This window comes from Pelodiscus sinensis, unplaced genomic scaffold (assembly GCF_049634645.1).
Source record: "Pelodiscus sinensis isolate JC-2024 unplaced genomic scaffold, ASM4963464v1 ctg73, whole genome shotgun sequence".
Lineage (NCBI taxonomy): Eukaryota > Metazoa > Chordata > Testudines > Trionychidae > Pelodiscus > Pelodiscus sinensis.
The window spans coordinates 391128-409109 of record NW_027465876.1 but is presented as its reverse complement, the minus strand read 5'-3'; the positions used below and the strand labels follow the sequence as shown (position 1 = coordinate 409109).

The 17982-nt window shown below is 60.7% G+C and overlaps 1 protein-coding gene and 1 long non-coding RNA gene across 3 annotated transcripts in view; both read left to right on the top strand.

The window, feature by feature from the left end:
• LOC142824214 (uncharacterized) overlaps nt 1-17982 on the top strand; it is a 252464-nt gene that overhangs the window by 113188 nt on the left and 121294 nt on the right. The gene's annotated exons all lie outside the window — the stretch shown is intronic.
• On the top strand, nt 1602-17744 carry APOC1 (apolipoprotein C1). The gene is made up of 4 exons (XM_075915953.1): nt 1602-1682; nt 4972-5046; nt 14139-14289; nt 17535-17744. Exons 2-4 carry the CDS (start codon nt 4992-4994, stop codon nt 17608-17610), a joined length of 282 nt encoding a protein of 93 aa, XP_075772068.1. The 5' UTR covers nt 1602-1682; nt 4972-4991; the 3' UTR covers nt 17611-17744.

Below are 17982 nucleotides of genomic sequence, written 5' to 3'. Positions count from 1 at the left end.
GACGCGGATGGAGCTTTGCTGTTTCCCAGCTTGTGGAAAAGTGCGGGGCTCCTGCCGATGGACTTTTCCAGCAGCCGCATCCTCCCCTAAGCCAGGCTGCCCAGAGCTGGCACAGGTGGAGCCAGCAGGAGCCTGGCTCAGTTCCCAGCAGGCACCCGATGGAGCTCTGTCAAATGTGGGGGGGGGGGGAAGTGGGGCGCAGCCAACTGGGTCCCTGTGTCCCTGGAGGCGGGGGGAGAAGATGAGGGGGTTGACTGTCATAAGAGCCCCCCTCCAGGCATGCATTTCGGGAAGAACAGCCCATCCCAACCCCTCCTCTGGAGCCCCTGTCCCTGTCCCAACTCCGCGTGGCTGCTTGCTCACGGAAACGAGTCCTGGAGTCTAGAACTCGCCCCTCTGGAGTGCTTTCTTACCTCCCCGGCCCTTGGCTGGGCATCCTTGGCTTAACTGGCTCCAATCCGGCACATTTCTGGCCTTGGAGAGAAACGGGAACGTGCTGCCGCACCTCGTTCAGACATCACAAGGCAAAGCAGGGGCAAGGCTGAGGGGCGGTCTGGGGGCTTATGGCCACCCCAAAGTCACTTGACATCTCCCCCCACTGCAGCCATCTCCAGCCCCCCAGTTCTGGAGACACAGCAGCCAAGGCAGCGGCTGCTGGCGGGGGGCCAGTTGTAGCACCCATGGAGAGGTAAGCGGGGGGTGGGGAGAGCCTGCGCCCATCCCCCGGCCTGTGTCCCCACTTGCAGCTTGCACCGCCTTGAGTGACCTGCCCCCCTCCGGGGCTCCGCCTGGCTCCAGGGCAGCTCCTAGTCGTGTCCCAGGCTGCAGGCGCCAGCTTCCGGCTTCCAAACTGGCCAGGGTGTGGTGGTGAGGAGGGCACAGCCCCCGGTTTTGGGTCTGGCCCCCTCAGCACTTGCCCCAGGATGCGGCTGGTGCAGCCCACGGGGCAGGAGCCCAGGGTAGCATGGCCCCCACCGAGCGCCCTCACAGCACAGAGCAGAGCCCAGCACGCGCCGGTTTTCCAGCTGCCCCATTTCCGTGTGGGGCAAGGGGGATGGGCATCAGTGTAGCACCCCAAGCTAAATGGGCACAGACACTGGGTGTGGCCCCCCACCCTGCTGCACCTGGGGGGCAGCTGGGGCCCGCAACCCAAAGCAGGCACGGGAGGGGCCAGCGGCCTTTGCTTGCCCCATGTCCATTGTCTGTGTGGGCCCCTGTAACTTCATCATCCCACCCTGCGCCTGCCCCTCCCGAGCCCAGCCAGAGCCGGACCAGCACCAGCGCCTGTGGCCAGGGCACGGGTCAGGGGCTGCTGTGCCCCGCGGTGTGTGCAGCACCCGGCCCCATGGGGCCCTGGTCTGGGGTCTCAGGCATGGCCCTGCCCTGCTGGGAGCTCCTGGCCCCAGGCACAGGGCCGGGAAGGCGGGTGGGAGGGCAGTCTCCAGGCAGGGGGCTGCTGTGCCCCGCGGTGTGTGCAGCACCCGGCCCCATGGGGCCCTGCTCTGGGGTCTCAGGCATGGCCCTGCCCTGCTGGGAGCTCCTGGCCCCAGGCACAGGACCGGGAAGGCGGGTGGGAGGGCAGTCTCCAGGCAGGGGGCGGATGACGAGGCAGGATGCTTTATAGGCAGGAGCTGGCAGGGACCTTGCAGTCCCAGCTGTGCTCAGGGCTTGCTCCAGTTGCAGTGAGTGGCGCTACCCAGCGGGGGCTGGGGGGCTGGGACTGTAGATGTGGGCAAGGAGGCGACTGGGGCTCCAGGGGAGGGGGAGGGAACTGGGGGCTGCATTGGAGCAGATTCCAGGCTTGGGTCTGTAACTCCCTGAGTGGGGGCACCCGCTAACGGGCCCCCAGCCAGAGGCGTGCGGCAGACGGGCCCTGTGCAGCTTATGAGAAAGTCTGGGGGGGAGGGAGGGACGTGGGGAGAGAGCCAGAGCGTGTCTGTGGGGAAAAGCATGCACTGTGCAGGGAGGCCCAAGGGGGCAGGAGAGGGGGTTTGTGGGGGGGGATATGTTGAGGGAATGAAGTGGGGGTGACAGTAGAGTCCATGTAGGGGTTTTGGGGTGTGTATGAGGAGGGATGGGGGCCAGTGCAGAATCAGGGCAGACAGTGAAGCCTTGGGGGGGAAGTAGGGTCCATCTGGGGATGCCCGTGGGGGGGGGGAGGAGAGAGGCAGATTGGGGGGCAGTGGGAGGGGGGTCAGTGTGGTCCATGTGGGATTTCCATACTGGGATGCACTGCAGGATGGGGAGGCAGTGGGGTACATGTGGGGTGGGGGTGTCCATGCTGGCGGGGGGGGCAGCGGGTACATGTGGGGTGGGGGTGTCCATGCTGGCGGGGGGGGCAGTGGGTACATGTGGGGTGGGGGTGTCCACGCTGGGGGGAGAGGCAGTGGGTACATGTGGGGAGGGGGTGTCCACGCTGGAGGGAGAGGCAGTGGGTACATGAGGGGTGGGGGTGTCCACGCTGGGGGGAGGGGCAGTGGGTACGTGTGGGGTGGGGGTGTCCATGCTGGGGGGAGAGGCAGTGGGGTACATGTGGGGTGGGGGTGTCCACGCTGGGGGGAGGGGCAGTCGGTACATGTGGGGTTGGGGTGTCCACGCTGGGGGAGGCACTGCGGGATGGGGAGGCAGTGGGAGGGAGAGGCACTGGGGTACATGTGGGGTGGGGGTGTCCACGCTGGGGGGAGAGGCAGTGGGTACATGTGGGGTTGGGGTGTCCACGCTGGGGGGAGAGGCAGTGGGTACATGTGGGGTTGGGGTGTCCACGCTGGGGGGAGAGGCAGTGGGTACATGTGGGGTTGGGGTGTCCACGCTGGGGGGAGAGGCAGTGGGTACATGTGGGGTGGGGGTGTCCACGCTGGGGGGAGAGGCAGTGGGTACATGTGGGGTGGGGGTGTCCACGCTGGAGGGAGAGGCAGTGGGTACATGTGGGGTGGGGGTGTCCACGCTGGGGGGAGAGGCAGTGGGTACATGTGGGGTGGGGGTGTCCACGCTGGGGGGAGAGGCAGTGGGTACATGTGGGGTGGGGGTGTCCACGCTGGAGGGAGAGGCAGTGGGTACATGTGGGGTTGGGGTGTCCACGCTGGGGGGAGGGGCAGTGGGTACATGTGGGGTTGGAGTGTCCACGCTGGAGGGAGAGGCAGTGGGGTACATGTGGGGTTGGGGTGTCCATGCTGGAGGGAGAGGCAGTGGGATACATGTGGGGTGGGGGTGTCCACGCTGGGGGGAGAGGCAGTGGGTACATGTGGGGTGGGGGTGTCCACGCTGGGGGGAGAGGCAGTGGGTACATGTGGGGTGGGGGTGTCCACGCTGGGGGGAGGGGCAGTGGGTACGTGTGGGGTGGGGGTGTCCACGCTGGGGGGAGGGGCAGTGGGTACATGTGGGGTGGGGGTGTCCACGCTGGAGGGAGAGGCAGTGGGTATGTGTGGGGAGGGGGTGTCCACGCTGGGGGGAGGGGCAGTGGGTACGTGTGGGGTGGGGGTGTCCACGCTGGAGGGAGAGGCAGTGGGTACGTGTGGGGTGGGGGTATCCACGCTGGGGGGAGGGGCAGTGGGTACGTGTGGGGTGGGGGTGTCCACGCTGGGGGAGGGGCGGTGGGTACGTGTGGGGTAGGGGTATCCACGCTGGGGGGAGGGGCAGTGGGTACGTGTGGGGTGGGGGTGTCCACGCTGGGGGGAGGGGCAGTGGGTACGTGTGGGGTGGGGGTGTCCACGCTGGAGGGAGAGGCAGTGGGTACGTGTGGGGTGGGGGTATCCACGCTGGGGGGAGGGGCAGTGGGTACGTGTGGGGTGGGGGTATCCACGCTGGGGTGAGGGGCAGTGGGTACGTGTGGGGTGGGGGTATCCACGCTGGGGGGAGGGGCGGTGGGTACGTGTGGGGTGGGGGTATCCACGCTGGGGGGAGGGGCAGTGGGTACGTGTGGGGTGGGGGTGCCCACGCTGGGGGGAGGGGCAGTGGGTACGTGTGGGGTAGGGGTATCCACGCTGGGGGGAGGGGCGGTGGGTACGTGTGGGGTGGGGGTGTCCACGCTGGGGGGAGGGGCAGTGGGTACGTGTGGGGTGGGGGTGTCCACGCTGGGGGGAGGGGCGGTGGGTACGTGTGGGGTGGGGGTATCCACGCTGGGGGGAGGGGCGGTGGGTACGTGTGGGGTGGGGGTATCCACGCTGGGGGGAGGGGCGGTGGGTACGTGTGGGGTAGGGGTATCCACGCTGGGGGGAGGGGCGGTGGGTACGTGTGGGGTGGGGGTGTCCACGCTGGGGGGAGGGGCGGTGGGTACGTGTGGGGTGGGGGTGTCCACGCTGGGGGGAGGGGCGGTGGGTACGTGTGGGGTGGGGGTATCCACGCTGGGGGGAGGGGCGGTGGGTACGTGTGGGGTGGGGGTATCCACGCTGGGGGGAGGGGCAGTGGGTACGTGTGGGGTAGGGGTGTCCACGCTGGGGGGAGGGGCGGTGGGTACGTGTGGGGTGGGGGTATCCACGCTGGGGGGAGGGGCAGTGGGTACGTGTGGGGTGGGGGTGCCCACGCTGGGGGGAGGGGCAGTGGGTACGTGTGGGGTGGGGGTATCCACGCTGGGGGGAGGGGCAGTGGGTACGTGTGGGGTGGGGGTATCCACGCTGGGGGGAGGGGCAGTGGGTACGTGTGGGGTAGGGGTGTCCACGCTGGGGGGAGGGGCGGTGGGTACGTGTGGGGTGGGGGTGCCCACGCTGGGGGGAGGGGCAGTGGGTACGTGTGGGGTGGGGGTGCCCACGCTGGGGGGAGGGGCAGTGGGTACGTGTGGGGTGGGGGTGCCCACGCTGGGGGGAGGGGCAGTGGGTACGTGTGGGGTGGGGGTGCCCACGCTGGGGGGAGGGGCGGTGGGGTGTCTTGGCAAGGGCTGTGTAACCCCACCAGAGGCAGGGGCAGGAGCCCTCCCCGGGGAGGTGGGTGCAGATGGGACCCGTCTCCAAGTCACCCCCCCCCCCCCCCCGTGTACAGGGACGTGCCAAGCAAGGACCATGTGGCCCGCGGTGCCCATCGCGCTCATCCTGGGGGCTCTGGCTGTGCTGCCAGGTAAGAGCTACAGCGCCTCAGGGACACAGGGGGGGCTGGCAGGGCACGGGGGGGGGGAGGCTGGGCTGGGCATGGGGGGGGCTGGGCTGGGCGCGGGAGGGGGGGCTGGGCTGGGCGCGGGGGGCTGGGCTGGGCGTGGGGGGGGGGCTGGGCTGGGCGCGGGAGGGGGGGGCTGGGCAGGGCAGGGCGCGGGAGGGGGGGGCTGGGCTGGGCTGGGCGCGGGGGGCTGGGCTGGGCGTGGGGGGGGCTGGGCCGGGCGCGGGAGGGAGGGGGCTGGGCTGGGCGTGGGGGGGGGGGGCTGGGCAGGCCAGGGCGTGGGGGGGGGGCCGGGCTGGGTGCGGGGGGGCTGGGCCGGGCGCGGAGGGGGAGGGCGGCGGCAGGGGATGCGGGTGAGAGGGGAGCAGGGAGCAGTCACACTAGTCTGCGCTGTCTCTGTCTCTGCCTCTGCGGGCTGCAGACTGGCCCTGGCTGGGAGCGTTCTGCACCCAGCACCCGGGGACAAACCCACATGTGGCTCAGAGGGTCTGTCTACACTACCCCGCTAGTTCAAACTAGGAGGGTAATGTATGCATACCGCACTTGCTAATGAAGCCCGGGATTTGAATTTCCCGGGCTTCATTAGCATAAGCGGGGAGCCGCCATTTTTAAATCCCCGCTGCTTCGAACCCCGTGTAGCGCGGCTACACGGGGCTCGAACTAGGTACACCTCGAACTAGGTACTACCGGTACAGCTCGAACTAGGTACACCTCGAACTAGGTACTACCGGTACACCTCGAACTAGGTACACCTCGAACTAGGTACTACCGGTACACCTCGAACTAGGTACACCTTGAACTAGGTACTACCGGTACACCTCGTTCCACGTTTCACGAGATACCTGGCTCTTGTCAGCAACAGCTGGGCTTGTAGACAGCAGGGCCATGCATTTTGCCCCCGCTGTGTATTCATGCAGCATGCCAGGGTGTGTGTGTGGGGGGGGGGGGGAGGGACGTGGGGACAGAGCCAGAGCGTGTCTGTGGGGAAAAGCATGCACTGTGCAGAGAGGCCCAAGGGGGCAGGAGAGGGGGTTTGTGGGGGGGATATGTTGAGGGAATGAAGTGGGGGTGACAGTAGGGTCCATGTAGGGGTTTTGGGGTGTGTATGAGGAGGGATGGGGGCCAGTGCAGAATCAGGGCAGACAGTGGAGCCTTGGGGGGGAAGTAGGGTCCATCTGGGGATGCCCATGTGGGGGGGGGGGAGGAGAGAGGCAGATTGGGGGGCAGTGGGAGGGGGGTCAGTGTGGTCCATGTGGGATGTCCATACTGTGTGTTCTGTGTGTGTGCATGCATGTATGCCGTGTGCTGTGTGTGCATGCATGTGTGCAAAATGCCATGTGTGTGCGTGTGCAATGTGTTGTGTGTACAATATGCCGTGTGTGTGTGCATGTGTGCAAAATGCCGTGTGTGTGCCTGTGTGCAATGTGTTGTTTGTGCATTCATTCATGTGTACAATGTGCTGTGTGCGTGTGCATGCATGTGTGCAATGTGCCATGTGTGTCTGTATGCATGTATGCAATGTGCAATTTTGTATCTGTATACACGTGTACAACGTGCTGTGTGCGTGCATGCAGTAGCCCAGGGTGTGTGTGGATGTTCAGAGTGTGAATGCATGTGCATTCATGTGTGCAATGTGCTGTGTGTGTGCGCGTGCAATGTGCCATGAGTCTACATGCATGTGTGCAATGTGCCATGTGCATACATGTTTGCAAGGTGCCATTTGTGTTTATGCACGTGTGCAATGTGGCGTATACATAAATGTGTGCAATGTGCTGTGTATGCATGTGTGCAATGTGTTGTGTGTGTGCATGTGTGTAATGTGCCATGAGTCAACATGCACGTGTGCAATGTGCCGGGTGCATACATATGTGAAATGTGCCGTGTGCATGCATGTGTGCAATGTGCTCTTTGTTTCTGCATGCACGTGTGCAATGCGCTGTGTGCATGCATGTGCAATGTGCCATTTGTGTCTGTATGCATGCGTGCAATGTGCTATTTGTTTCTGCATGCACGTGTGCAATGCGCTGTGTGCATGCATGTGCAATGTGCCATTTGTGTCTGTATGCATGTGTGCAATGTGCTGTTTGTTTCTGAATGCCCATGTGCAATGTGTCATGTGCATACATATGTGCAATATGCTGTGTGCATGCATGTGTGCAATGTGCTGTTTGTTTCTGCATGCACATGTGCAATGCGCTGTGTGCATGCATGTGCAATGTGCTGTTTGTGTCTGTATGCATGTGTGCAATGTGCTGTTTGTGTCTGTATGCATGTATGCTGTGTGTGTGTAAAACCACAGCTCGGAGAAGCTCCACATCTGAAGCAGATTATATCGCTGAGCTGTCACAGCAGACACTAGCCCTGAGACCTCTGGGAGCATACCCGCCTGTAGGGGCTCTGGAGGGTGGTTCAGCATCGAAACGGGGTGGAGGGTGATCGAGCCCAAGTGACACAACCTCCCGCAGCAGCTCCAGAGGCGGGCCCTGCAGCAGAGACGGTCACTGTGACAAGGGCCAAGCCTTCGTCCCTGTGGGTGGCAAACGTGTTTCAGAGACTGTGGAACCATCTGCAGGCCCAAGTGCTGGGCACTGCGCTGACATAGACACTCCCTGCCCCGCAGGGCAGAGCGTGTGCATGCAGGCCCCCGCCACCCAGCACAGTACCCATGCATGTGCCCATCCTCCGCGCATTGTACATGCAGGCACACAAACACTCCCACCCCACCCCACCCCAGCACATGCACACTCCAGCATAACGCACATGTGCACACACACAGAGCACAGTGCATGTGCTCACACACTAACCCCCCTGGGACATTGCACACGTGCACATACAAACAGCACAGTGATTTGCTTAAACAATAACCCCTCGGTACACTGCACATGTGCACACACACACACACACACACATACACACACAGAGCACAGTGCATGTGCTCACACACTAACCCCCTGGTACATTGCACACGTGCACACACACACTCAGAGCACAGTGCATGTGCTCACACACTAACCCCCTGGCACATTGCACACGTGCACACACACAGAGCACAGTGCATGTGCTCACACACTAACCCCCTGGTACATTGCACACGTGCGCACACACAGAGCACAGTGCATGTGCTCACACACTAACCCCCTGGTACATTGCACACGTGCACACACACACTCAGAGCACAGTGCATGTGCTCACACACTAACCCCCTGACACATTGCACACGTGCACACACACAGAGCACAGTGCATGTGCTCACACACTAACCCCCTGGTACATTGCACACGTGCACACACACACACTCAGAGCACAGTCCATGTGCTCACACACTAACCCCCTGACACATTGCACACGTGCACACACACAGAGCACAGTGCATGTGCTCACACACTAACCCCCTGACACATTGCACACGTGCACACACTCAGAGCACAGTGCATGTGCTCACACACTAACCCCCTGACACATTGCACACGTGCACACACACAGAGTACAGTGCATGTGCTCACACACTAACCCCCTGGTACATTGCACACGTGCACACACACAGAGTACAGTGCATGTGCTCACACACTAACCCCCTGGTACATTGCACACGTGCACACACACAGAGCACAGTGCATGTGCTCACACACTAACCCCCTGACACATTGCACACGTGCACACACACAGAGTACAGTGCATGTGCTCACACACTAACCCCCTGGCACATTGCACACGTGCACACACACAGAGCACAGTGCATGTGCTCACACACTAACCCCCTGGTACATTGCACACGTGCACACACACACACACTCAGAGCACAGTGCATGTGCTCACACACTAACCCCCTGACACATTGCACACGTGCACACACACAGAGCACAGTGCATGTGCTCGTACACTAACCTTCTGACACATTGCACACGTGCACACACTCAGAGCACAGTGCATGTGCTCACACACTAACCCCCTGACACATTGCACACGTGCACACACACAGAGCACAGTGCATGTGCTCACACACTAACCCCCTGGTACACTGCACACGTGCACACACACAGAGTACAGTGCATGTGCTCACACACTAACCCCCTGGTACATTGCACACGTGCACACACACAGAGCACAGTGCATGTGCTCACACACTAACCCCCTGACACATTGCACACGTGCACACACACAGAGCACAGTGCATGTGCTCACACACTAACCCCCTGGTACATTGCACACGTGCACACACACAGAGTACAGTGCATGTGCTCACACACTAACCCCCTGACACATTGCACACGTGCACACACACAGAGCACAGTGCATGTGCTCACACACTAACCCCCGGTACATTGCACACGTGCACACACACAGAGCACAGTGCATGTGCTCACACACTAACCCCCTGGCACATTGCACACGTGCACACACACAGAGCACAGTGCATGTGCTCGTACACTAACCCTCTGACACATTGCACACGTGCACACACTCAGAGCACAGTGCATGTGCTCACACACTAACCCCTTGGTACATTGCACACGTGCACACACACAGAGCACAGTGCATGTGCTCACACACTAACCCCCTGACACATTGCACACGTGCACACACACAGAGCACAGTGCATGTGCTCGTACACTAACCTTCTGACACATTGCACACGTGCACACACTCAGAGCACAGTGCATGTGCTCACACACTAACCCCCTGACACATTGCACACGTGCACACACACAGAGCACAGTGCATGTGCTCACACACTAACCCCCTGGTACACTGCACACGTGCACACACACAGAGTACAGTGCATGTGCTCACACACTAACCCCCTGGTACATTGCACACGTGCACACACACAGAGCACAGTGCATGTGCTCACACACTAACCCCCTGACACATTGCACACGTGCACACACACAGAGCACAGTGCATGTGCTCACACACTAACCCCCTGGTACATTGCACACGTGCACACACACAGAGTACAGTGCATGTGCTCACACACTAACCCCCTGACACATTGCACACGTGCACACACACAGAGCACAGTGCATGTGCTCACACACTAACCCCCGGTACATTGCACACGTGCACACACACAGAGCACAGTGCATGTGCTCACACACTAACCCCCTGGCACATTGCACACGTGCACACACACAGAGCACAGTGCATGTGCTCGTACACTAACCCTCTGACACATTGCACACGTGCACACACTCAGAGCACAGTGCATGTGCTCACACACTAACCCCTTGGTACATTGCACACGTGCACACACACAGAGCACAGTGCATGTGCTCACACACTAACCCCCTGACACATTGCACACGTGCACACACACAGAGCACAGTGCATGTGCTCACACACTAACCCCCTGGTACATTGCACACGTGCACACACACAGAGCACAGTGCATGTGCTCACACACTAACCCCCTGGTACATTGCACACGTGCACACACACAGAGTACAGTGCATGTGCTCACACACTAACCCCCTGGTACATTGCACACGTGCACACACACAGAGCACAGTGCATGTGCTCACACACTAACCCCCTGACACATTGCACACGTGCACACACACAGAGCACAGTGCATGTGCTCACACACTAACCCCCTGGTACATTGCACACGTGCACACACACAGAGCACAGTGCATGTGCTCACACACTAACCCCCTGACACATTGCACACGTGCACACACACAGAGCACAGTGCATGTGCTCACACACTAACCCCCGGTACATTGCACACGTGCACACACATAGAGCACAGTGCATGTGCTCACACACTAACCCCCTGGCACATTGCACACGTGCACACACACAGAGCACAGTGCATGTGCTCACACACTAACCCCCTGGTACATTGCCCACGTGCACACACACAGAGTACAGTGCATGTGCTCACACACTAACCCCCTGGTACATTGCACACGTGCACACACACAGAGCACAGTGCATGTGCTCACACACTAACCCCCTGGCACATTGCACACGTGCACACACACAGAGTACAGTGCATGTGCTCACACACTAACCCCCTGGCACATTGCACACGTGCACACACACAGAGCACAGTGCATGTGCTCACACACTAACCCCCTGACACATTGCACACGTGCACACACACAGAGCACAGTGCATGTGCTCACACACTAACCCCCTGACACATTGCACACGTGCACACACACAGAGCACAGTGCATGTGCTCACACACTAACCCCCTGGTACATTGCACACGTGCACACACACAGAGTACAGTGCATGTGCTCACACACTAACCCCCTGGCACATTGCACACGTGCACACACACAGAGCACAGTGCATGTGCTCACACACTAACCCCCTGACACATTGCACACGTGCACACACACAGAGCACAGTGCATGTGCTCACACACTAACCCCCTGGTACATTGCACACGTGCACACACACACACTCAGAGCACAGTCCATGTGCTCACACACTAACCCCCTGACACATTGCATACGTGCACACACACAGAGCACAGTGCATGTGCTCACACACTAACCCCCTGACACATTGCACACGTGCACACACTCAGAGCACAGTGCATGTGCTCACACACTAACCCCCTGACACATTGCACACGTGCACACACACAGAGTACAGTGCATGTGCTCACACACTAACCCCCTGGTACATTGCACACGTGCACACACACAGAGTACAGTGCATGTGCTCACACACTAACCCCCTGACACATTGCACACGTGCACACACACAGAGCACAGTGCATGTGCTCACACACTAACCCCCTGGTACATTGCACACGTGCACACACACAGAGCACAGTGCATGTGCTCACACACTAACCCCCTGACACATTGCACACGTGCACACACACAGAGCACAGTGCATGTGCTCACACACTAACCCCCGGTACATTGCACACGTGCACACACATAGAGCACAGTGCATGTGCTCACACACTAACCCCCTGGCACATTGCACACGTGCACACACACAGAGCACAGTGCATGTGCTCACACACTAACCCCCTGGTACATTGCCCACGTGCACACACACAGAGTACAGTGCATGTGCTCACACACTAACCCCCTGGTACATTGCACACGTGCACACACACAGAGCACAGTGCATGTGCTCACACACTAACCCCCTGGCACATTGCACACGTGCACACACACAGAGTACAGTGCATGTGCTCACACACTAACCCCCTGGCACATTGCACACGTGCACACACACAGAGCACAGTGCATGTGCTCACACACTAACCCCCTGACACATTGCACACGTGCACACACACAGAGCACAGTGCATGTGCTCACACACTAACCCCCTGACACATTGCACACGTGCACACACACAGAGCACAGTGCATGTGCTCACACACTAACCCCCTGGTACATTGCACACGTGCACACACACAGAGTACAGTGCATGTGCTCACACACTAACCCCCTGGCACATTGCACACGTGCACACACACAGAGCACAGTGCATGTGCTCACACACTAACCCCCTGACACATTGCACACGTGCACACACACAGAGCACAGTGCATGTGCTCACACACTAACCCCCTGGTACATTGCACACGTGCACACACACACACTCAGAGCACAGTCCATGTGCTCACACACTAACCCCCTGACACATTGCATACGTGCACACACACAGAGCACAGTGCATGTGCTCACACACTAACCCCCTGACACATTGCACACGTGCACACACTCAGAGCACAGTGCATGTGCTCACACACTAACCCCCTGACACATTGCACACGTGCACACACACAGAGTACAGTGCATGTGCTCACACACTAACCCCCTGGTACATTGCACACGTGCACACACACAGAGTACAGTGCATGTGCTCACACACTAACCCCCTGGTACATTGCACACGTGCACACACTCAGAGCACAGTGCATGTGCTCACACACTAACCCCCTGACACATTGCACACGTGCACACACACAGAGTACAGTGCATGTGCTCACACACTAACCCCCTGGTACATTGCACACGTGCACACACACAGAGTACAGTGCATGTGCTCACACACTAACCCCCTGGTACATTGCACACATGCACACACTCAGAGCACAGTCCATGTGCTCACACACTAACCCCCTGACACATTGCACACGTGCACACACACAGAGTACAGTGCATGTGCTCACACACTAACCCCCTGGCACATTGCACACGTGCACACACACAGAGCACAGTGCATGTGCTCACACACTAACCCCCTGACACATTGCACACGTGCACACACACAGAGTACAGTGCATGTGCTCACACACTAACCCCCTGGCACATTGCACACGTGCACACACACACACTCAGAGCACAGTGCATGTGCTCACACACTAACCCCCTGGCACATTGCACACGTGCACACACACACACAGAGCACAGTGCACGTGCTCACACACTAACCCCCTGGCACATTGCACACGTGCACACACACAGAGCACAGTGCATGTGCTCACACACTAACCCCCTGGTACATTGCACACGTGCACACACACAGAGCACAGTGCATGTGCTCACACACTAACCCCCTGACACATTGCACACGTGCACACACACAGAGTACAGTGCATGTGCTCACACACTAACCCCCTGGCACATTGCACACGTGCACACACACAGAGCACAGTGCATGTGCTCACACACTAACCCCCTGACACATTGCACACGTGCACACACACAGAGTACAGTGCATGTGCTCACACACTAACCCCCTGGCACATTGCACACGTGCACACACACACACTCAGAGCACAGTGCATGTGCTCACACACTAACCCCCTGGCACATTGCACACGTGCACACACACACACAGAGCACAGTGCACGTGCTCACACACTAACCCCCTGGCACATTGCACACGTGCACACACACAGAGCACAGTGCATGTGCTCACACACTAACCCCCTGGTACATTGCACACGTGCACACACACAGAGCACAGTGCATGTGCTCACACACTAGCACCCGCAGAGCCCAGCACATTGCATTAGTGCGATGAGTCAAGTCTAGACGGGCGTCATCCGTTCGCCATCTCACTTCCAGACTCTGCTCAGGCTGAAGTGACCGAGCCAACCCTGACCCGAAAGTTTGAGACGTTCCAGAGCAAGCTGCAGGCCTTTGCTGACCGCGTGGCGGATAAAACCAAAGCCGCCTTCCACGACCTGCACCACAGCGAGTTCAACGTGAAGACCCGGTGAGTCGCAAGGCGAGACTGGGACGGCCCCGGGAGCTAAGCGGAGGAGGGCTCTGTTCCCGGCTGGGGCCCACCGGGGGAGGGGGGGGCTGCCGGAGATGCCCTTGGCAGTCCCCCGCCACGTTGTGCAGGGCTACCGCCCCCTCTGGCAGGGCAGGTGCCGTTCATGGGACTGACATTAACGAGCTCTGGCGTGAACTCTGCAGAAAGATGCTGTATTGCTCGTGCTTGGGAGCGGAGGCGGGGCGGGGCGGGGGGTTCTCTGGCATGAACTCTGCAGAAAGATGCTGTATTGCTCGTGCTTGGGAGCGGAGGCGGGGCGGGGCGGGGGGTTCTCTGGTGTGAACTCTGCAGAAAGATGCTGTATTGCTCGTGCTTGGGAGCGGAGGCGGGGCGGGGCGGGGGGGTTCTCTGGTGTGAACTCTGCAGAAAGATGCTGTATTGCTCGTGCTTGGGAGCGGAGGCGGGGCGGGGCGGGGGGTTCTCTGGTGTGAACTCTGCAGAAAGATGCTGTATTGCTCGTGCTTGGGAGCGGAGGCGGGGCGGGGCGGGGGGTTCTCTGGCGTGAACTCTGCAGAAAGATGCTGTATTGCTCGTGCTTGGGAGCGGAGGCGGGGCGGGGCGGGGGGTTCTCTGGCATGAACTCTGCAGAAAGATGCTGTATTGCTCGTGCTTGGGAGCGGGGGCGGGGCGGGGGGTTCTCTGGCGTGAACTCTGCAGAAAGATGCTGTATTGCTCGTGCTTGGGAGCGGAGGCGGGGCGGGGCCGGGGGGTTCTCTGGTGTGAACTCTGCAGAAAGATGCTGTATTGCTCGTGCTTGGGAGCGGAGGCGGGGCGGGGCGGGGGGGTTCTCTGGTGTGAACTCTGCAGAAAGATGCTGTATTGCTCGTGCTTGGGAGCGGAGGCGGGGCGGGGCGGGGGGTTCTCTGGGCATGAACTCTGCAGAAAGATGCTGTATTGCTCGTGCTTGGGAGCGGAGGCGGGGCGGGGCGGGGGGTTCTCTGGGCATGAACTCTGCAGAAAGATGCTGTATTGCTCGTGCTTGGGAGCGGAGGCGGGGCGGGGCGGGGGGGTTCTCTGGTGTGAACTCTGCAGAAAGATGCTGTATTGCTCGTGCTTGGGAGCGGGGGCGGGGCGGGGGGTTCTCTGGCGTGAACTCTGCAGAAAGATGCTGTATTGCTCGTGCTTGGGAGCGGGGGCGGGGCGGGGCGGGGGGTTCTCTGGCATGAACTCTGCAGAAAGATGCTGTATTGCTCGTGCTTGGGAGCGGAGGCGGGGCGGGGCGGGGGGTTCTCTGGCGTGAACTCTGCAGAAAGATGCTGTATTGCTCGTGCTTGGGAGCGGAGGCGGGGCGGGGCGGGGGGTTCTCTGGGCATGAACTCTGCAGAAAGATGCTGTATTGCTCGTGCTTGGGAGCGGAGGGGGGGGCGGGGGGTTCTCTGGCGTGAACTCTGCAGAAAGATGCTGTATTGCTCGTGCTTGGGAGCGGAGGCGGGGCGGGGCGGGGGGTTCTCTGGTGTGAACTCTGCAGAAAGATGCTGTATTGCTCGTGCTTGGGAGCGGAGGGGGGGGCGGGGGGTTCTCTGGTGTGAACTCTGCAGAAAGATGCTGTATTGCTCGTGCTTGGGAGCGGAGGCGGGGCGGGGCGGGGCGGGGGGGTTCTCTGGCATGAACTCTGCAGAAAGATGCTGTATTGCTCGTGCTTGGGAGCGGAGGCGGGGCGGGGCGGGGGGTTCTCTGGCATGAACTCTGCAGAAAGATGCTGTATTGCTCGTGCTTGGGAGCGGAGGCGGGGCGGGGCGGGGGGGTTCTCTGGCGTGAACTCTGCAGAAAGATGCTGTATTGCTCGTGCTTGGGAGCGGAGGCGGGGCGGGGCGGGGGGTTCTCTGGTGTGAACTCTGCAGAAAGATGCTGTATTGCTCGTGCTTGGGAGCGGAGGCGGGGCGGGGCGGGGGGTTCTCTGGCATGAACTCTGCAGAAAGATGCTGTATTGCTCGTGCTTGGGAGCGGAGGCGGGGCGGGGCGGGGGGTTCTCTGGCATGAACTCTGCAGAAAGATGCTGTATTGCTCGTGCTTGGGAGCGGAGGGGGGGGGCGGGGGGTTCTCTGGCGTGAACTCTGCAGAAAGATGCTGTATTGCTCGTGCTTGGGAGCGGAGGGGGGGGCGGGGGGTTCTCTGGCGTGAACTCTGCAGAAAGATGCTGTATTGCTCGTGCTTGGGAGCGGAGGCGGGGCGGGGCGGGGGGTTCTCTGGCGTGAACTCTGCAGAAAGATGCTGTATTGCTCGTGCTTGGGAGCGGAGGCGGGGCGGGGCGGGGGGTTCTCTGGTGTGAACTCTGCAGAAAGATGCTGTATTGCTCGTGCTTGGGAGCGGAGGCGGGGCGGGGGGTTCTCTGGCGTGAACTCTGCAGAAAGATGCTGTATTGCTCGTGCTTGGGAGCGGAGGCGGGGCGGGGGGTTCTCTGGCATGAACTCTGCAGAAAGATGCTGTATTGCTCGTGCTTGGGAGCGGAGGCGGGGCAGGGCGGGGGGTTCTCTGGTGTGAACTCTGCAGAAAGATGCTGTATTGCTCGTGCTTGGGAGCGGAGGCGGGGCGGGGCGGGGGGTTCTCTGGCGTGAACTCTGCAGAAAGATGCTGTATTGCTCGTGCTTGGGAGCGGAGGCGGGGCGGGGCGGGGGGTTCTCTGGCATGAACTCTGCAGAAAGATGCTGTATTGCTCGTGCTTGGGAGCGGAGGCGGGGCGGGGCGGGGGGTTCTCTGGCGTGAACTCTGCAGAAAGATGCTGTATTGCTCGTGCTTGGGAGCGGAGGCGGGGCGGGGCGGGGGGTTCTCTGGGCGTGCAGTCCCCAGCACAGCAGAGCACCTGATCTCAGCGGGGCCCGACCTTTGTCAGGGTCTGTGCAGCGCATGGTGGTGCGAGGGCCCTGGGCTCCGTCCCCGCCGGGCTGTGAAGTGCCATTGCCAGCGGGAAGGCGCAGCAGATAGACCGGTGTGATGTAACTCGCAGCTGGGGCCGAGCCTGCCTCATCACGCTCAGCGTGCCCAGGGAGCGGCTGCATCCCTTCCTTGGCCATGCATGAGCCCGGAGGGGTACTGCTCCTTAGCCCCCTCGACCGGGGTGTCAGAAATCAGGGCAGCTTTGCACTGGTCACAAAGGCCCACCCGCGGCCTTTACAAAGCCCACAGGGGTGAGGACGTGCTGCCCTGACACTCACTGATGCTGAGGCTGCGTCCCCATCTTACAGGAGCTGGATCTCGGAGCAATTCCAGAGGCTGAAGGAGAAGTTCAATGAGAAGCTTTCCAGGGACCAGTCTGACTGAGCAGAGATGCTTTTCTGCAGAGCGATTCCTGGGGTACTGGTCCGGTGGAGAGGGGAGCCCAGGGGTGACCCTCAGTTTCCTGTTTTCTATTGCTTTGTTGTAGCCATGAATAAATGCTCGTTGCTTTAGTTGTATCCAGGGGCTGCTCGGGCAGAACCAGCTCCCCCAAGTCACAGAATCAGAGAATCAAAGAAGCTGAGGGTGGAAGAGACCCCAGGACTGGAGGCATCGAGTCCAACCCCCTGCTCAGCGCAGGACCAACCCCAAATAAACCACCCTTGCCAGGGCGTTATCAAGCCAGGATATAACAACCTCTGGGGGTGGAGATTCCCCCCTCCCTAGGGAACCCAGCCCCGTGCTTCCCCACCCTCC